The 21,528-nt window shown below is 40.6% G+C and overlaps 1 protein-coding gene across 2 annotated transcripts in view; it reads left to right on the top strand.

Moving 5' to 3' along the window:
* The window catches only part of gtf3c2 (general transcription factor IIIC, polypeptide 2, beta), a 115,111-nt gene that overhangs the window by 16,681 nt on the left and 76,902 nt on the right, over positions 1-21,528 (top strand). For both annotated transcript variants that reach the window (XM_063035855.1, XM_063035862.1), the window contains exons 6-9: positions 856-954; positions 1,396-1,623; positions 2,882-2,993; positions 6,370-6,487. In XM_063035855.1, the coding sequence (XP_062891925.1) occupies positions 856-954; positions 1,396-1,623; positions 2,882-2,993; positions 6,370-6,487 (557 nt within the window). The remainder of the gene's footprint in view (positions 1-855; positions 955-1,395; positions 1,624-2,881; positions 2,994-6,369; positions 6,488-21,528) is intronic.

Below are 21,528 nucleotides of genomic sequence, written 5' to 3'. Positions count from 1 at the left end.
ACTATCTTCCAGTGTACATGAGTGAACTTGGATCTTGACATGTGATTCTTGTGGGCATGCAACACACCAATTTTACCCCCCCCCCTTCTTCTCCCCCCACACCACAATTTTCTGCATGGAAAATGCAGAACATAACAATATTTAAGCAAGAAGAAGCCATTTAGATCTTTGTGCCATTCAGTAAGATTCTGGCTGATCTTTTACTTCAGTGCCATTTTCTTGCATTAGACCCATTACCCTTAATATCCAAAGATGTATTGATCCCACTGATTGCACCTCTAGGAGTGGATTCAATATCCTGCAGAGGGAGGAGCTTTTTCTCATTTCAATCATGAATGGCTAAACACTTATCTGAAGTTTTTGTACTGTACATCCCAGCTATGAAAGCATTATCAAATAGCACATGAATTTACTATATCTTAGTAAGATCGTTTCTAATTGCTTTTGTATTCTGGAGAATACAGACCACTCTGGCCAAGCTTCTTGTAGGATAATTCCTCCCACCCCAGGAAGTAACCTCATGAACCTCTGATGTATACATTGCCTTCCTTTAGTATGGAGATCTGATTGATATACAGTATTTTAAGGGCATTCTCACAAAGTGTTTGTCTTGCAGTTGTTATTACCCTTGTATTCAATTCTTTTTGCAGTAAAAATGAACCTACTGTTTGCCTTCTGGATTGCTTGTTATCCCAGATGTTAACTTTCAATGATTCATGTGTAAAGACCATCGAGTCCCTCTAAATACCAGCTCATTTTTGTGTGTTTTCCTACTTTTTTCCTCTAGGTGGCAGGAAAATTGTCTTCGGTGACAATTCACTCACAACTTATGACATGCCTTTCTTTTTCCTTTAGTGAATCACTGAAATATTTGCCAAGTGAAACAACTTCACCTTCTTTTAAAATTAAAAGGGAAGGTCTTAGAGAGGACCTCACAATTCAGAACCTGAACAGGTAACATAAATTTTCATTAAGTGAAAAATGTTGATTTGTTACCTGAAACAAAAAAAAACTAATTGTATGAAACAACTTTATTTCAAGCTGCTTCCCAGTTAATTTGGTGTTTGATAGTTTCCATAGCATTTAAACAGTTGCCCTCAAAATCCTTGACTTGGGGTGTAATGGAGGTCCAGTAGTTTCACTTACTTGCAGTTTCCAGAAAATGGTGCAAGTTATTTCCTGAACTCCTTGTCTGTTAAAGAAGGGAACATCTTGTTAAGTCTCTTGTATAATCTTCTATATTAAAGCTCCTGCATGTGTTCAAGTTGTTAAATAAGAATTAATTAAAATAAAATTAAACATTTATTGTCATTAGATCCTTCTGATAGAACATAACTTCAGGACTTATCAGAATTTTACAGTTATCTTATTATATGGATATATTTCATTTTGCAGGTTCCAGTCATTACCTGCTCACACAGAACGTTGGGATGTAAACTTTTTTGTAGGTGGTCCAGTATGGTGTCTAGAATGGTGTCCAACTCCAGAGGGTTCAGCTGCCTGTCAGTATGCTGCTATTTATTGCAACAAAGGAATGAACGATAGACATAAACTAATGTGCCAGCACCTAGAGCCGACGTTGCTTCAGATATGGCAGCTGGGTGATCTCCAGCAGGAAAAATGGTAAGCAAGTAGCAATGACTTTTTGATTTCTGGTTGGAAGCAGTGATGCAAGGAATTTGTGAGTAGTGTCAAACTGCAATAGAAGAATCTAATTTCTACCAGATGTGTAAGTGCATTTACTATCATTGGCTTTTGGATTTATAAGAACAATCATTTTCCTAAGTATTTATCTGTGAGACTAAAATCAGAATGAGAATCAAAATCAGAACCAGGTTTACTATCACTGGCATGTGACATGAAATTTGTTAACTCAGCAGCAACAGTTCAATGCAATACATAATCTAGCAGAGAGAGAAAAAAAAATGAATAAAATAAAACATAATAGATAAACAAGCAAATCAATTATGTATATTGAATAGATTATTAAAAAATGTGCGAAAACAGATATACTGTATATTAAAGAAGTGAGGTAGTGTCCAAAGCTTCAAAGTCCATTTAGAAATCAGATTGCAGAGGGGAAGAAAATTCCTGCAAAGCTAATGATTATACTACTTTAAAATAAACACAGGAAATCTCAAAAAGAAGGATGTGAAGTCAAAGCTTGTTAGGTAAGATTTGATCAGCTGGTAGTTAGAGTAATTTATTAACTTTTTTTTTAAAAAAAGTCACTCAGAGAAAAGTCATCTCCATCTTTTCAAGAAGCATTTGGGAATGGCCAGTAAATGTTAGTCCTGTTGAGGAAGGGCCAGTGATGCCCAGATGTAGAACGATAAGTTTTGAAAAATTTGTAAGGTGCCACCTGGACTGCCCTTGACTTTGCCAGCGGAGTAAATGATTTGTCCTTTTAGTCACCTACATCTTTTTTACATCATTTACTAAAGCCCTTTATGTAACAGTGACATCTGCAGAGGTTTTACCTTCAATACCCACTTGATTAGGTGCACCTGTACACCTGCCCATTAACGCAAGTAATCTAATCAACCAATCATGTGGTAGCAACTCAATGCATAAGAGCATGCAGACATGGTCAAGAGGTTCATTTGTTGTTCATACCAAACATCAGAGTGGGGAAGAAAAATGATCTAAGTGACTTTGACTATGGAATGGTTGTTGGTGTTAGACGGGGTGGTTTGAGTATTTTGGAAACTGATGTATCAAAATGAAAAGATTCTGAACTTGATTCGTTGGACAAATTAACTTTGTCGGAGACATTGAATGAACAAAACTTGCTCTTTGTTTGCATTTTGTGTTCAGCTTAAATCAGAGTGAGTTTATTGTATGTTTGAAAGAAACAAAGTATATTCTGTAACTTTTATAGCCCTCAAATGAATGCTGCATTAGCTTATGGCATTGCAACAGATTATGGATGTATCTGGGATATGAAGTGGTGTCCCAGTGGGACTTGGGAACTGCCAGAAACCACTAGAAAGGTAAGTAACTTGTTCACTTTCAAATTTATGTAAACTTTTTTTTACAGAATTGTTCTAAAATACATTAAGAGATTAATCTGTGATTTTAACAAGGTTACAAAAGTGGCATTGAATTTTCAACTGATTCAGAATGAAAATTGGCTTTGTGATATCTACATATGCTTATGGTAAAACATTCAAAATCTAACTTAACAAAACTTTTTATTATTATTATTTTTTAAAAATCTACCCCCACTACCAAAATGAGCTGGTTGGTAAAAAAAAAAGAAGAAAAAAGAAAAATACCTTACCATATGATATTATAATAATGGCTCAGATCCATACTTTAATAACAGTTCAAAGATTATGAAAATAATTTAGAAAGGGTCCCCATAACATTAGAAAATCATGTTTAGAATCAGAAATGGAACAATGAATCTTCTCTAGATCAAGGCACAACATAACCATTGAACATGAGTGGGCGGGGTAGCCTCTTTCCACTTGAGCAAGATCGTCCTCATGGCCATATGAGACATAAAGGCCAATAACAAAACTTAAGGTAATATTGGATGTGTGATTGAGCATTATCTCTGAAATCAAGTTTTGTTTACAGTGCAGCCTACAATCTTGTACTTGCTCGTGTAATTTCTGTAACTACAATCATCCAGCAATAATTCCATTGTCCTAATGGCTGCTTCAATATCTTTGGAATTTAGTAGCAATGCTGTTTGAAATGTTCTTTTCACGAAAGCTGTATTGCAACCTGAAATATCCTTGTGTAGACCGTACTCGTCCCCAAGCAAAACTTCCACTGCCGGCACCATTTTGGAGCAGTTCTGCAGGATGTCTCCAAATCTGTGAATAAATGCTAGATATCCTTGGGACTCAGAGACCTGTCCTTGCCACCAAATGAACAAGAAGTTTTAAAAAAAAAACACTCCATCTATCATACAAATGAAACGATTTTACTTAAATTATCCATTTCGTTCCTGAGATGCAGTCCCTTTTCTATTTTCCTTGTAACTTAGTCTTAATGCCTTCCTCCAGTTCAGCTTTATAGTGCCATCTTTTGATTGATTACAAATATTAGTTGTTAAACAAAATCAACATTTTGTAGCAACTCAGTTCATAGCCATGTAATCTTTAAAATGTGAAAATAATAGAAACATAGAAAACTTACAGCACAATACAGGCCCTTCGGCCCACAAAGTTGTGCCGAACATGTCCCCACCTTAGAAATTACCAGGGTTACCCATACCCCTCTGTTTTTCTAAGCTCCATGTACCTATCCAAAAGTCTCTTAAAAGACCCTGTCGTATCCGCCTCCACCACTGTTGCCAGCAGCCCTGGCTTCTAATCTTCCTCTGGCATTAGTGGTTGTAACTTGAAATTTTCTGTAGATTCCTGCAAGAAATCGAATCTCAAGGTGGTATGGTAACATATTTAGAACTTCAGCTATGAAATTGTGTTACATTGAGGCCACCATCTGTCTCTGTGGTTAATTTTAAGGAGCTCTTGGTTATGAGGGTTTCCCTACGCATTGCAACCTTTTTGATGGGAGCTAGAACATTTTGGCTCAGCTGACAATGTGGCACTAACAAGATGTAAGTGATAAGGCCAAAGATATGTTGACAGTTTGAAGTCTATATGAAAATGGTTTATCTGAAATGTCTGTGACTTGCAAGGCAACATTATCTTACCCAGAAAATATATTTATATTTTTGGTTTCTAAGGTTTATCATAATCATACTTTGAAAACATGCTCTTCCCCTTAAAACTATTTTTAAGGACAAGGTATAGTCTCCACACAGACAGGAAGGAGGAGGGGTACAGAGAAAAAATATTTGCAGGCATAAATGTGTGATCTTTGTTAAGGTAGAATAAGCAGTTCTTGTGGGGAAAACATTCTCAATTTTACAATATAGAGGAAGTACCCTTAATATGCTGAAGAGCCATATCATCATCATGATCAGATGGATAGATGTACTTTATTAATCCCGAGGGAAATTTGGTTTTGTTACAGCTGCACCAACCAATAGAGCGTAAATATAGCAATACAAAAAAACCCTAACAAATAAACAACAAAATGCAAACTATGTCAGATGGAAAATAAGTCCAGGACCAGTCTATTGGCTCAGGGTGTCTGACCCTCCATGGGAGGAGCTGCATGTTCGATGGCCCCAGGCAGGAACGACCTCCCGTGCCGCCAAGTGTTGTATCACGGTGGAATGTGGCCAAAGTCCAACAGTAAAAAGTTCAATATCCAGTCTGCAAACACGTTCCTCGATCGTAATATGCCCTGGATTGCACCATCCGTTGTTAGCCAGATCAGTAAGCACCCAACTTCTTTACGCTTACCGCTCTCAGTGCACTTCCGGTCAGCCGGAATGGTATTACCCACCGAACTCCTCTTCTCCAAAAGTCTCTGTTATCTCGACTCGATCCTCTTTCCTCGATTTTGTGATCCCCTCTGCATCCTCTGTGTTTTCCTTCGGATTTCAGCAGGGGTGTCCGCCGCTCTGCTCGCTAAACCGGCCAGCATTTGCTGGTCCGTGGAATACACAATGCGACCTTGCTTCTGTCCCACGTGTCGGGATGTAACCATTTCCAGCGCTAAAGAAAACCCAAATAAAACTCTCTCTACCAGCATGTTAGAGAGGGTGCAGGTTCGACGTGTTACCGTGAGGGGAAAAAAATACAAAAAATAATATAAATTAAAAAGTAAGAAGAAGAAAGTAAGAATAGATTGGAACGGCTGTACCAGGCTGCATGCACGACTGGCGCATGCGCAGAATGCCACCATTTTTTAAATGTTTATTCCTAATCATACTCACAACTGTCCTGTTTCTTGATTTTTATCTTCTTTGAATTAGATGCTTTATCCTTTTCAAGGTCATCTGGAAAAAAGAAGAAAGGAAGAACAAAAAAAAGCTGTGTAATAATCATTGATACAACAATAAGAAAGAATGTTCATGGAGCCTTTCAGAGCCACTTGACCCCTTAACCAATTTCCCCTGGGATCAATAAAGTATGACTATGACTATGAAATGCTGAGAAGAGCAGTAATCAACAAATTTCCGTAACACAGTGATAGGATAAATTATTAGTTAACATATGTTAGTGGTGTTGATTCGCCATTAGAAGAGTTCATCTCTTCTTGGAATAGTTCCTGTGAAGTTTTTTTTTCCACCCATTTGTACCACCTGGCCTAGCCTCAGTTTTAATTCTTATCCAAAAGACAACACATTGACAGCCTTAGTAATACCCAGGAGCACTTGCGTTACTTGCATGCTCAAGTCTCTGAAGTAAGGTTTGAATCTACATCTTTTACCCCAGATCCATAGATTAGAAATAGAAGTAATATCTATTATTAAAATCTTGTAAATTTTTTTTGTAGCTTCCTCAGATGGCAAGACTTGGTATTCTAGCAGCTGCATTTTCCTCTGGAAAGGTTGTTGTCTACAGTTTGCCACATCCAGAATCCCTAAACATGTATAAAATGAAACTTCTAAAAGGTATGTAATCAGCAAACTCAGCTCAGGTGAACATTTGAAGTGCCTTTCTCCATGTAGAACAATGACATTTTTCCACTGTTACAATGATTGGTTACTCTGGAGAGAACTGGGAATTGTTACATTTCTACCAAACGCGTATTAATGTGCACTACATTTTAAACAAGGCTGGAAAGTTACAAATGTAAGTTAAGGAGAATGAAACTCAAAATTGTCTGCATCAGAAATGATGGTGGTTAATTAATCCACTTTGTCATCCCCACACCCATGGTCCCTTGCTCCTTCGCTGCATTCTGAAAATATGCCACCAGAGGGCAGCAAATAATTAAATTCACTTTTTATTTATCACATGTGCATCAAAACATACAGTGAGATGTGTTATTTGTGTTAAGAGCCAACATGAACTAGAGGTGTGCAGGGGGTAGCCTGTAAGGGTATTACTATACAAAACAGGCCCCTTTCCTCCCTCCAAACGATCCACCCACACACACACTCTCTCACACTCTCGTGCCTCTCACCCCTGAACAGGCTGCCTCTGAGCCTTGAGCCTCCATCCTCCAACGGGCCACCATTGGGCTCACAGATAATGGACCCTTCAAGACATACTGAGCCAGGGCTTCAAACATTGGGTCTCCAATTCTGGACTTGCTGACTTCGGTCTTTGATCTCAGGCTTCAGTCTTGGGTATCAATTCCAAGACTTGCCAATCACCAGACTCTGAATTCCAGGCCTCAAACTCCAGATGTGCACAGACCTCCAACCCTAGGCGTTGCCAATGTGGAGGGTCGCCAGTCCTCATCCACAATGCCCATCTAGCTCAGTTGTTGATTACATCTGACCCAACATCAATCCATGGGGATCACTAGCCTTTGACCATGGAGCACTCCAATCAATATGGGACCTGACCTCTAACTCTCCTCATCCCTGTGCCTGACCCCTTCCTTCCCAAGCTATCCCCAAAACCATCCCTGCAAACCTAAAAAAAAAACAAGTCTGAGCCATGACCTGGATGGGTGTTCCAGCTCAGTACCATCTTGGCCAGAGGTAAAGGCCTGAAGGTCAAAGCCCCTAGGTCGACTTGAATAATTATTCCACAGACAATAATTATTCTGAGTAAGTTGAGCAGAAGATTAGTAAAATGGGAATGAAATGGATTTGCAAGTGGGGCTCAGAGAGCAGTTCATTTTTGAAATCTTCACATTTTACATGCAGAACAATATCTCTAATGGTTGTGATTTTTGATGACTGATACTGCATTGGTCTCCAAACCTTGGAAGCTCGGGCAGTTTGGAATTGTCAGGTGGACAAGTTGCCCAGTGACTTTGGCATTATACGTGTTATAAGACCGAAGAGCTTGGAAGATGATAGGAAATGGAAGTCTGGGAAGTTTGGAGGCTGTTGGTTGGGATTTGTGAGAGAGAAGAAATGGGATCTGGAAGGTGAAGCAATGGAAGGGAAGTTCAGAGATGAGAGCTCTGGTGAGAGGAGAGAAAGGAAATGAAGGAAAGCGTGCCATATGCCTTTTTCACCACCTATCTACCAGTGTCATCGATTCATACCTGCATTCCAGGTCTCTCTGTTCTGTAACATATCCCAGGGTCCTGCGATTTATGTGTTAAGATTTGCTTTGGTTTAATCTACCAAATGCAACAGTTCACCCTTATCTGAGTTGAATCCTAGCTGCAATTCCTTTGTTCACTTCCCTAATTCATTTATATTCTGTTGGAATCTTAGATAATCTTCACTAACAGAAAATCTGCAGATGCTGGAAATCCAAGCAACACACAAAATGCTGGGGGAACTCAGCAGGCCAGGCAACATTTATGGAAAAGAGTACAGTCAACGTTTCAGGCAGAGACCCTGCATCGGAACTGGCCTGCTGAGTGTCACCAGCATTTTGTGAGTCTTGCTTAACCGCTTTCACTGTCTGCTACACAACCAATTTTGGTGTCACTCACAAACTTACTAACCACTTTAGATGATAAACAGCAGTAGATCCAGCACTGATCCCAGTGGTACGCCATTGGTCATTGACTTCCAATCAGAAGAACAACCATCCACTACCGCTGTCTCCTTCCACCAAGCCAATTTTGTATCCACTTGACTAGCGCAACCTGTATCGTACGTGATGTAACCTTTCAGACTAGCATTCCATGTGGAACCTAGTCAAAGGCATTGCTAATGTCCATTGAAACAAAGTGTACTGCTCTGCCCTCAGTCCTGTCTGAGGATATGTTTGACTAGGTCCTGGGGACTTATCCACTGTATAGGCCTTAAGTTTGCCACCCCACCTCTATTCTAATGTGGATATGTTCCAAAACATCATTATTTCCATTCATTTCTTAGCTTCCATGACTTTACTGTGGAGAAGGTCATATGTAACTTCTCAAATGTTGAATAAACTTTTCTCGGGCTTCCAGTTAGGTACAGGTATTGATTATAACCATTTCAATGGCAAACTCTGCCATCTTCATCAGGGAATGTCTTAATAGTTATCCTTTAATTGTGTCAGCTATTTATTCACTTGTGCATCAATCTCAAGCTTTAACTGAATTCTTGCACATGGACAAATTACTCAGGGGTGCTCATCCTATTTAATTGTGTTTGTAGACTCTCATTGGTTTCTTATCTGCAAAGAGCTCTCTTATTAATATATTTTTTATAAGGTCATTTGAGCTATCGCTTCTGTGCTCGCCTCTCAGTTATTTCCTGCAACATCTTCTACCCCCCGCCCATCTGTTCCACATGTGTGCTCACACAAAATCATCTATAGTTCACGATTGACCTATTAACCAGCATATCTTTCGGATCTGGAGGGAACACTAACATTTGGAGAATTGAATTGACTTTATTTCTTACATCCTTCATGTACACGAGGAGTAAAAATCTTTGTTACGTCTCTGTCTAAATGTGCAATCATAGTAATTTATAATAAATAGAACAGTCAATGTAACATGAAATACACTCAAAACGACATGAGTTCATCAGTCTGATGGCCTGATGGAATAAGCTGTCCTGGAGCCTGGTGGTCCTGGCTTTTATGCTGCGGTACCATTTCTCAGATGGTAGTAGCTGGAATAGATTGTGGTTTGGGTGACTCAGGACCCAGTGATCCTTCAGGCCTTTTTTTTTTTAACACACCTTTCCTTGTAAACGTCCTGAATCATGGGAAGCTCACAACTCCAATGCGCTGGGCTGCCCACACCACTCTCTGCAGAGTCCTGCAATTAAGGAAGGTACAGTTCCCATACCAGGCAGTGATGCAGTCAGTCAGGATGCTCTCCATTGTGCCCCTGTAGAAAGTTCTTAGGATTTGGGGGCCCATACCAAACTTCCTCAACCATCTGAGGTGAAAGAGGTGCTATTATGCCTCTTTTACCACACAGCTGGTGTTTACAGACCATGTGAGGTCCTTGGTGATGTGGATGCTGAGGAACTTAAAGCTGTTTACCCTCTCAACCCCAGATCCATTGATGTCAATAGGGGTTAGCTTATCTCCATTTCTCCTGTAATCCACAACCAGATCTTTTGTTTTTACAGCATTGAGGGAGAGGTTGTTTTCTTGACACCACTGTGTCAGACAGATGACTTCTTCCCTGTAGGCCACCTTGTTATTGTTTGAGATCAGGCTAATCAATGTAGTGTTGACAGCAAATTTAAATAGCAGATTAGAGCTGTGGGTGGCAACACAGTCATGTGTATACAGGGAGTAAAGGAGGGGACAGTACACAGCCCAGAGGGGCTCCTGTATTGAGAGTCAGAGGGGTGGAGGTGAGGGAGCCCACTCTTACCACCTGCCGGTGATCTGACAAGAAGTCAGGATCCAGCTGCACAAGGCTGAGGTCTAAGAGCTTCCTGTCGAATCTGGATGGAATTGTGGTGTTGAATGCTGAACTGTCGTCAAAGAACAGTATCCTCACATAAGCATCCTTCTCCAGATGTGTAAGGACGGTATGTAGAGCAGTGGCTATTGTGTTGGTAGGTGAATTGTAGGGGGTCCAGTTTGGGTGGTATCATGCTGCAGATGTAGTCCTTGACCAGCCTCTCAAAACGTTTGCTTATTGTTGAGGTGAGTGTGACAGGATGCAAGTTGTTCAGGCATGTTACCTTGGTCTTTCTTGGTACAGGGGCAATGGTGAATACTTTGAAGCAGGAGGGCACTCTACACTGGGAGAGGGAGAGATTAAAAACGTCTGTAAACACACCTCCCAGTTGTGCTGCGCCCATCCTGAGTTCTTGCCCTGGGATGTGGTCCGGTCCTGCAGCCTTGAGACTGTCCGCTCGTTGGAAACATTTGCGTACCTCAGCCTCAGATAACCAGGTTGCAGCGGTGGCTTTCCTCAGTGGCTCAGAGTTAGCAACATCAAACCAAGCGTAAAAGCAATTGAGTTCATCTGGGAGAGAGGCTGCGATGTTGGCAGCACCACTACGGTTGGAGTCTGCGATGGTATGCAACCCTCGCCAGAAGTCACGTGTGCTATTCGTTGTGAATCTTGACTCAATCTTGTCCCTGTACTGTTTCGCAGCCTTGATAGCTTTGCTCAGATCATAGCTGCTTTTCTTGAGCTCCTGCTGATTGCCGACAGCGTAAGCTCTGTGTGGTGCGTTAAGTACTGCTCTCATGGAACTATTGATCCAGGGTTTCTGGTTCGGGAAGACCCTGACCGACTTCTGAGGGACACCATCGTCGATGCACTTCCGGATGAAGCATGTGACTCCACTCGCGAACTTGGGAGACATCCTCATCATGGAAGACGTTCCATTCGACGTCATCGAAGCAGCCTCAGGTAGAACATGTAAAGTCTACGCTGACTGCATCAGAGGTCAGGAACAAAGCCAGGACGCTCCATCTTTGAAGAAGTAGCACTATCTGCCACGCCATAGTGTTGCTCTTAATTTGAACCCTCTTGCGTATATCCACTAATGGTCTTGTTCTTCATTCTGTTTCAGTTAGGTAGAATTCTGAGTCACCATTTCGCCTCAAAGTTTTAAAGGTTAGGCTCGCTCAAAATCTCCCAAACCAGAAATTGAGGGTTTGAAATAACAAGTATTATGGTGCTGCAACAGATGCAAGGGGGATGTATAGTGCTCACTTGTTATGACTTGAAGCAGAACTATGCTATCCAATTGATTACTCAAAAAGTCTTATTTAAGCAGCTTGTAATTCATTTTTCTAAAAAGTTTTGAAACTTGTAATTTGAAAACACCTGTTTAGAAGTTTTCCATAAGTATCAGTAATCAAGACAAGTATCACTGTCTTGTTTGATATTTGCAGTGTTTCAACTAGTTAAAGAGTATATTTTACATCCTTGGTTTAATTTCCTTTAGTTTGCAAATCAGTTTTGCATTCAAAAATGCTATTACTGTAATGTTTCTTTGCCATATTTGAGCTCCAAAGATGGTTGATCTGTATATGCATGCTTTGCTGGTTGCATGGTAATTTATTTGGGATTTCAATTGGTATAAGAAATTGTTCATTTCTTTATATATTGCCAACTACACTCTGTTTTTATCAGGACCTTTCAAAATCAGTTTTCCATTTTTATTATTTTTATACTTTCATTAAATAATTTAGTTGGATTGTTTTCTGCCTTGTTTCTTTCCTAAAGTATATTTTCAAGACTATTGTGAAGTTTCAGAGTTTAAATATCAGGGAGTGGCAGCTGAGACGTAAATTCAGATAATCCTGACCTCTTGCAATTGAAAAGGAATGAGTAACTTTTTTCACTTTGATGCTGCTGCATAAGTTCCACTCAACTTGAAAATATCAATGTCATCTTTTCAAAATTTATTTCCTTGCATTTAATAGACTTAATGATGGCTTCATGGCAAATTATCATAAAAATGAACTTAGTGGGACAGATTTTTCAGAAGTCACATATTTAATCAACATCCTCCTTTTAAGTTTTTTTAAACTTCATCTGATATTTTGCCAATTTTGAACTGGATTTGATTGGCTTTTTGTGATAAATGGAGACAGTGAGTACAATGGGACAATATACCAAAGAATCCATTTCTGTCAAACAAATTGTGATTGGTGCAAACTGAAGTTAGTTGACCATGATGATTTGAGGAAATAAAATAAATTCAATTTTGTAGGTCACACAGAATCAATCATGGGTCAATGGTTTTTGGATGCAAGAATAAAATTAGAAATAGATTTAGTTTTTTCTCCCCAATTTAATTGTACGATATATCAAAGCTCTTTTTGAGCTGTGTCTGTCTGATAAAGCTGTTCATTTATTCTTGGTGATTCATACCTTCATATTAAATCACCCTTTGGATACATGAGGAGATTGATGATAAACTGCAGTATGACATTGTCCAAGAACAAAAATGTAAGAGCCGTGATAAATATACATTGTCAGGTTGTGGTAGATATGCCTGTGCAGTACACATTCCCGAGTAACCAGGTGAATAGTTCTTGGTCCGTTAGGGAGGGTTTAAACTAGTTTGACAGGGGGATGAGAACCGGAATGATAGAGCGGAAGAAGGAGAAAACAGAGATAAATCTGAGTGAGCAATAAAGATGTCAGGAAAGACAGGCAGGAGATGGGGCAAATTTGTAGCCATTGGGATGAGTTGCAGTGCAATCAAAGCAAAAAGTACCAAATACTGGTCTTAAGGTGTTATACTTAAATGCACGCAGCATAAGGAATAAGGTGGATGATCTTGTCATACAGCTACAGATTGGCAAGTATGATATTGTGGCCATCACTGAGATGTGGCTAAAGGGTGCATGTCTCTGGGAGCTGAATGTCCAAGGATACACGGTGTATCGGAAGGATAGGAAGGTAGCCAGAGGGGTGGGGTGGCTTTACTGGTAAGAAATGATATTAAATCATTAGAAAGAGGTGACATAGGATCGGAAGGTGCAGAATCTTTATGGGTTGAGCTAAGAAATAGCAGGGGTAAAAGGACCCTGATGGCAGTTATATTCAGGCCTTCAAACAGCTGCAGTGATGTGGACTACAAATTACAACAGGAAATAGAAAAGGCTTGTCAGAAGGGCAGTGTTATGATAATTGTGGGGGATTTTAACATGCGAGTGGATTGGGAAAATCAGGTCGGCACTGGATCTCAAGAGAGAGAATTTGTAGAATGTCTGCGAGATGGCTCTTTAGAACAGCTTGTTGTTGAGCCCACTAGGGGATCGGCTGTACTGGATTGGGTATTGTGTAATGAACCGGAGGTGATTAGAGAGATTGAGGTGAAGGAACCCTTAGGAGACAGTGTCCATAACATGATAGAGTTCACTGTGAAAATTGGAAAAAAAGAAGCCGAAATCCGATGTGTTGGTATTTCAGTGGAGTAAAGGAAACTACAGTGGCATGAGAGAGGAACTGGCCAAAGTTGACTGGAAAGGGACACTGGCGGGTAGGACGACAGAGCAGCAGTGGCTGGAGTTTATGCGAAAAATGAGAAATGTGCAAGACAGGTATATTCCAAAAAAGAAAAAATTTTCGAATGGAAAGAGGATGCAACAGTGACTGACAAAAGAAGTCAAAGCCAGAGTTAAAGCAAAGGAGAGGGCATACTCGGAAGCAAAAATTAGTGGGAAGACAGAGGATTGGGAAGTTTTTAGAAGCTTACAAAAGGAACCTAAGAAGGTCATTAAGAGGGAAAAGATGAACTATGAAAGGAAGCTAGCAAATAATATCAAAGAGGATACTAAAGGCTTTTTCAAGTATATAAAGAGTAAAAGACAGGTGAGAGTAGATATAGGACCGATAGAAAATGATGCTAGGGAAATTGTAATGGGAGATAAGGAGATGGCGGAGGAACTGAACGAGTATTTTGCATCAGACTTCACTGAGGAAGACTGCTGTATACCGGACACTTGAGGTTGGCAGGGAAGAGAAGTGTGCGCAGTCACAATTACGTCAGAGAAAGTACTCAGGAAGCTGATTAGTCTAAAGGTAGATAAACCTCCCGGACCAGATGGACTGCATACTCGTGTTCTGAAGGAAGTAGCTGTGGAGATTGCGGAGGCATTAGCGATGATCTTTCAAATGTCGATAGATTCTGGCATGGTTCCGGAGGACTGGAAGATTGCAAATATCACTCCGCTATTTAAGAAGGGGGCAAGGAAGCAAAGAGGAAATTATAGACCTGTTAGCTTGACATCGGTGGTTGGGAAGTTGTTGGAGTCGATTGTCAAGGATGAGGTTACAGAGTACCTAGAGGCATATGACAAGATAGGCAGAACTCAGCATGGATTCCTTAAAGGAAAATCCTGCCTGACAAACCTATTACAATTTCTTTGAGGAAATTACCAGTAGGCTAGACAAGGGAGATGCAGTGGATGTTGTATATTTGGATTTTCAGAAGGCCTTTGATAAGGTGCCACACATGAGGCTGCTTAACAAGATAAGAGCCCATGGAATTACGGGAAAGTTACATACGTGGATAAAGTGTTGGCTGATTGGCAGGAAACAGAGTGGGAATAAAGGGATCCTATCCTGGTTGGCTTGCCGTTACCAGTGGTGTTCCACAGGGGTCCGTGTTGGGGCCACTTCTTTTTACGTTGTACATCAACAATTTGGGTTATGAAATAGATAGCTTTGTGGCTAAGTTTGCTGACGATACGAAGATAGGTGGAGGGGCCGGTAGTGCTGAGGAAACAGAGTCTGCAGAGAGACTTGGATAGATTGGAAGAATGGGCAAAGAAGTGGCAAATAAAATACAGTGTTGGAAAGTGTATGGTTATGCACTTTGGCAGAAGAAATAAATGGGCAGATTATTATTTAAATGGGGAGAGAATTCAGAGTTCTGAGATGCAATGGGACTTGGGAGTCCTCGTGCAGGATACCCTTAAGGTTACCCTCCAGGTTGAGTCGGTGGTGAAGAAGGCGAATGCAATGTTGGCATTCATTTCTAGAGGAATAGAGTATAGGAACAGGGATGTGATGTTGAGGCTCTATAAGGCGTTGGTGAGACCTCACTTGGAGTACTGTGGGCAGTTTTTGCCTCCTTATTTAAGAAAGGATGTGCTGACGTTGGAGAGGGTACAGAGAAGATTCACTAGAATGATTCCGGGAATGAGAGGGTTAACATATGAGGAACGTTTGTCTGCTCTTGGACTGTATTCCTTGGAGATTAGAAAAATGAGAGGACACCTCATAGAAACATCTTGAATGTTGAAAGGCATGGACAGAGTGGATGTGGCAAAGTTGTTTCTCATGATGGGGGAGTCTAGTACGAGGGGGCATGACTTAAGGATTGAAGGGCACCCATTCAGAACAGAGATGCGAAGAAATTTTTATAGCCAGAGGATGGTGAATCTATGAAATTTGTTGCTACAGGTGGCAGCGGAGGTAAGTCATTGGGTGTATTTAAAGCAGAGATTGATAGGTATCTGAGTAGCCAGGGCATCAAAGGTTATGGTGAGAAGGTGGGGGAGTGGGACTAAATGGGAGAATGGATCAGCTCCTGATAAAATGGCAGAGCAGACTCGATGGGCTGAATGGCCGACTTCTGCTCCTTTGTCTTATGGTCAAAGGGGATCTAGTTCATCAATTGTCAACATTTTCTCATTTTTACCTCATTGCAGAAGAACAGCTCTAACTGAGTAGCTGTAGTAGAAATCAACAACAACCTAAATAAGATTTTCTACATTATTAGCTCTTTTATAAATACTCAAGCACATCTTCATTTCAGTTTATTTTCATCTTGTGCAGCAGTATAATAAATGTTTCAGTCAGCCTAGTGCATTCAAAGGGAGTGGGAAATATACAAGTACTTTGGATCCCAGCTTCAGCCACAAATCTACCCATTCTCCTGAACCCTGGTATACAGGACACCAATCCATGCTCTGGCTTTATACCCAGCCCACAATCCTGGCAGCTCTCTGGAACTATTGGCTCTGGACCCAGTAGCCATCAGGATTTCTGAGCAAATTCTTATCAGAATGCCACTAAATGGGGATTCAGAATTAGGTGTTTAATTTAAGAAAAAAGCTTTTTCCTATGTATAACATGGTAACAATGGATTTATCCAATAATTATATTGGGCAGCACATCAGAATTGCAGAATTTTGTGTTGTATTGATACATATACAGTGTAAAGAAGCGGATTTCTGATGTTGGGTAATTAGTGTCCATGCTCCTTTCATTTTGTGCACTTCATTGAAGCATTGAGCACACTTCAATATCTGCAGTGGTACGGAGTGCCAGCCAAAAATAGCTTTATAATGTTCAGCTACTTTATGCAATCCTGTTTTGTCTAAGGCAAGTGCAATCATACTTCATATTTCCTTAGTACCTAAAAGGGCATTCAGTCTGTTAAGTTTGTTGGCTCACTGAGCATTTCAACATACTATTAACTTTCTTGTTAATCTGGTATCCATACCGTCTGTCAGTACCCTCCCCAAAACTTATGACTTGCCCATGGATTAGAGGCCATTTTGATAGGGCTGTTGATCTACTACCCAACATTTCTTTGTGATGTGGGAGGAAACCAGAGCATCTGGAGGAAATTCTGCAGTCAAACATAACACATGCAAGCTGAGCACACAGGTTTGGGATTGAATCTGGATTACTACCTCTTCTAGCTGCGCTGCTGTGCCTCATTATTATCAGGCTCATATTACTAGTAGGCAGAGTTCAATCACTAGTGATGAGCCAAAACAGGTGTAGCCTCCTGGTAAGCTCAGCTCGCTTTTGTCTAGGGGGAGCAGCCTGTGGCCCTGCCAAACTGGGTAATCAAGTTTGTGTGAATGCTGTGGGATGTACCCCACACCGCCAATTAACAGACATCACACAATGTACGATTTACAGATTCCACTTTATAGATCTTACTGGAATGCTAATTAATAGAGATACAATCTAAAAGGAAAGTAAAAAGCACCAAACTTACTAGAGTTCAACCACTTTATGCACAACCATTGGAGCTCATTGACGGAATCTTCTTTCCACCATTCGATCTACTCCGACCTCCTCGACCCGCTGCCTGGGACCAACCACGGTGGTCGACTGGAGTGCGTCTAGCACGTCCTTCCTCTTCGGTTCTCCTCCCGAAAAGCCCTGGGCCTCAGACTCCCTCTTGGGTTCAATCCTCGCCCAGCTTACAGCATCTCTCTCATCGCGTCTCCTCTCTCTGTCCCTATCACACCTTCTGCCCAAAGCCCGCGAAAACAATAGCTTACAGACACACAAGAAAGAATAACATCTATCCCAATTGGTTAGCAAATGAATACAATTCCTGTTATCACTAATTATAACCCAAACAAGCTGCTACCGTTAACTCAGCAGTTAACATTACAGAGAAGCCAATTTATTATAATACAACAAAGAAGCCATTTTATTAGCCTTAGTAAATAACATGAAAGAAGAAACCCCTTACACAGGAATATGCATATTTGAAATCAAGCGCATACTCATTCTTGTACAATAATTGTATACCACGTATTGAAAAAATATAGGTGATCTGTGGGCAAGAATAGAATAGTCTCATGTTGCAATTAAAGCTGTCTGTGGGAGATCGGCTGATTTCAAAGGAACAGCAGGAAGGAAGTTTTAGTGTGTAGCTATACTCTGTGCAAGGAAGTAGAATTACGTGAACTATTCCTGTTTGGTGAGTGGTGTGTGCAGATGTCAATCATAATTTCAGCTTACCTGTTATTGATCCACAACTAAATAGTCTTTCAATATATACAGTGGTATGCAAAAGTTTGGGTGTCTTTGGTCAAAATTTCTGTTACTGTGAATAGCTAAGCAAGTTACAGATGACCTGATTTCCAATAGGCATAAAGTTAAAGATGACACATTTCTTTAATATTTTAAGCAAGATTACTTTTTTATTTCCATCTTTTACAGTTTCAAAATAACAAAAAAGAAAAAGGGCGTGGGTACCCTGCATGGTCAGTACTTCGTTAAGTAACCCCCCCTTTGGCAAGTATCACAGCTTGTAAACGCTTTCGGTAGCCAGCTGAGAGTCTGTCATTTCTTGTTTGGGTGATTTTCGCCCATTCTTCCTTGCAAAAGGCTTCTAGTTCTGTGAGATTCTTAGGCCGTCTTGCATGCACTGCTCTTTTGGGGTCTATCCACAGATTTTCGATGATGTTTAGGTCGGGGGACTGTGAGGGCCATGGTAAAACCTTCAGCTTGCACCTCTTGAGGTTGTCCATTGTGGATTTTGAGGTGTGTTTAGGATCATTATCTTGTTGTAGAAGCCATCCTCTTCTCGTCTTCAGCTTTTTTACAGACGGTGTAATTTTTGCTTCCAGAATTCACTGGTATTTAATTGACTTCATTCTTCCCTCTACCAGTGAAAGTTCCCTGTGCCACTGGCTGCAACACAAGCCCAAAGCATGATCGATCCATCCCCATGCTTAACAGTTGGAGAGATGTTCTTTTCATGAAATTCTGTACCATTTTTTCTCCAAACATACCTTTGCTCATTGCGGCCAAAAAGTTCTATTTTAACTTCATCATTCTACAGGACTTGTTTCCAAAATGCATCAGACTTGTTTAGATGTTCCTTCTGATGCTGGATTTTGTGGTGAGGATGCAGGAAGGGTTTTCTTCTGATGACTCTTCCATGAAGGTCATATCTGTGCAGGTTTCGCTGCACAGTAGAACAGAGCACCACCACTCCAGAGTCTGCTAAATCTTCCTGAAGCTCTTTTGCAGTCAAATAGGGGTGTTGATTTGCCTTTCTAGCAATCCTACGAGCAGTTCTCTCGGAAGGTTTTCTTGGTCTTCCAGACCTCAACTTGACCTCCACTGTTCCTGTTAACTGCCATTTCTTAATTACATTACAAACTGAGGAAATGGCTATCTGAAAATGCTTTGCTATCTTCTTATAGCCTTCTCCTGCTTTGTGGACATCATTTATTTTAATTTTCAGAGTGCTAAGCAGCTGCTTAGAGGAGCCCATGGCTGCTGATTGTTGGGACAAGGTTTGAGGAGTTCAGGGTATTTATAAAGCTTTGAAATTTGCATCACCTGGCCTTTCCACACGATGACTGTGAACAAGCCATAGCCCTAACAAGCTAATTAAGGTCTGAGACCTTGGTAAAAGTTATCTGAGAGCTCAAATCTCTTGGGGTGCCCAAACTTTTGCATGGCGCTCATTTCCTTTTTTTTTTACTCTAAATTTGTACAAAACAAAAATAATACACTAATCTTGCTTAAAATGTTGAAAAGAATATTTCATCTTTAACTTTGACTTTTGGAGATCAGTTCATCTTCTGTTCACTTAACTATTTACAGTAACAGAAATTTTGACCGGGGTGCCCAAACCTTTGCATGCTACTGTATGGATACAGCTTATAAATGAATTTTGTATAAAAGACACTAGTGAGTGACCAATAGAAAAGACTGGGTATCAGCAAAGAATTGGTACCTTCAAGAGGAAATGCTTTTTAAAAGATGAACTGCTCAGCTAAGATCAGGTATGATCTACAGGAGGCCATCATGATAGTGAAAAGGCAATTCAGGGTGAAATTAGAGACACAGTTGGATACAGGACAGCCGTTAGCGGGGTTTAAATAGCATTGCTCCCAAAAGGCAGACCCTAACAGCATAAATGACACTGATGCTTCACTCCCCAATGAGCTGAACACCTTTTATGCACACTTTGAAGGGAGAATAACCCTATACCTGTGCAAACCCCTACAGATCCTGTGATCTCTGAGGCTGATGTCAGAACATCCTTCAAGAGGGAGGACCCAGTGATGTCCCTGGCCAGGTAGTGAAAACCATTGCTGATCAAATGGCTAGAGTGTTCAAGAACCCTGGTGCTGCTGCAGTATGAAATTTCAAAAGACAGTGATTATACTGGTCCCCATTATCAGGGTGAGCTAGCTGAAGGACTATTGACTAGCACTCATATCTACCATTATGAAGTGTCTCAAGAGATTTGTTATGGCAGGAACCAAATCCTTCCTGCCTCTGCAAGGATGTACTGTATACAATTAACATTTTTTATATAGCCTTTAGTTAATTATTTAAATGAATAGGAATACTTAATCGAGCGGTGTATATATATGTATGTGTGTGTGTGTATGTATGTATGTATGTATATATATATATATATTTATTATTGAAATATTAAATACACAATAGTCCTCCCCTAACTAAAACCACCTACTCAATATAGAGTGCATTTAATTTACATACACAGCATACTATATAATACAACTACTATATACAGACATCCACAGCATAAAATGGTCCTATTCAGGCCTAAAGATTTAATTGCTGTGGAGGATTTTGTACTCTTGTGCGATAACTGCTTTCTTGACAAGGGAGATCACCCTGCTTGGCGGATGAGACTTGTGGCTGTAAAAACAATCTCAGGTTCTGGGACCTCCTCTGTGGTAGTTGTAGGGGTTGACTCTGAGTCTGCTGGAAGTGGTTCTGACAGCTCTGGACACCTTTCTTCACCTTCCCTTTTCTTCTCACTTGTGCATCTTGACCTTGGGGAGGAGCATTTCGCACTGGAGTATTCTCTTATTAATACTTCTATTGCTCCTTTTATGATCTGATCGCTCCTCTTGGTTTCTTCATCCACAACGTCATCTGACAAATCTCGTGTTTTTGTATCTCCATTGACTCCTTTCTTTTTGGCCTTCCATTCATCCAGCTGGGCTTTGATCTTTGCATCTACTTTTATAAGTAGCTTTTTGTCTCCCACTTGAAGTTCATGCAATATCCTTAATGCGTGCAGAGTATATTCTGGTTCTTTATAATCATAAAAACTGAATGCTCACAACTTTCCTGAAGCTCCTTGAACTCTTTCAGCTTAAAACCAAGCCACATTTTGTAAGTAACTGCCTAATTAACCTATCAGAAGCTTTCTCAGCTACATTGCCTACAAAAACAGTTGTAATTGGACCACTGCTTTCATCACTTCCACACTTCCTCTGTGCAGCATGGTCCTTCCTTCTTCCAACTAGAGGCATCAACACCTGTTTGTCGTCTTGAGCAGCAGTTCATGCGGTTCAGCATGGAGACAGTTGCGGCATCATCCAGTACCTTTTCTTAATTCACTTCCAGTTGGCTTTATTGCAGGGAATATAACAAACCCCACTCCCCACC

Source organism: Mobula hypostoma, chromosome 2, assembly GCF_963921235.1.
Source record: "Mobula hypostoma chromosome 2, sMobHyp1.1, whole genome shotgun sequence".
NCBI classification, from domain to species: Eukaryota; Metazoa; Chordata; class Chondrichthyes; order Myliobatiformes; family Myliobatidae; genus Mobula; species Mobula hypostoma.
The sequence above is the reverse complement of the archived record's forward strand: the minus strand, read 5'-3'. Positions and strand labels throughout refer to the sequence as shown.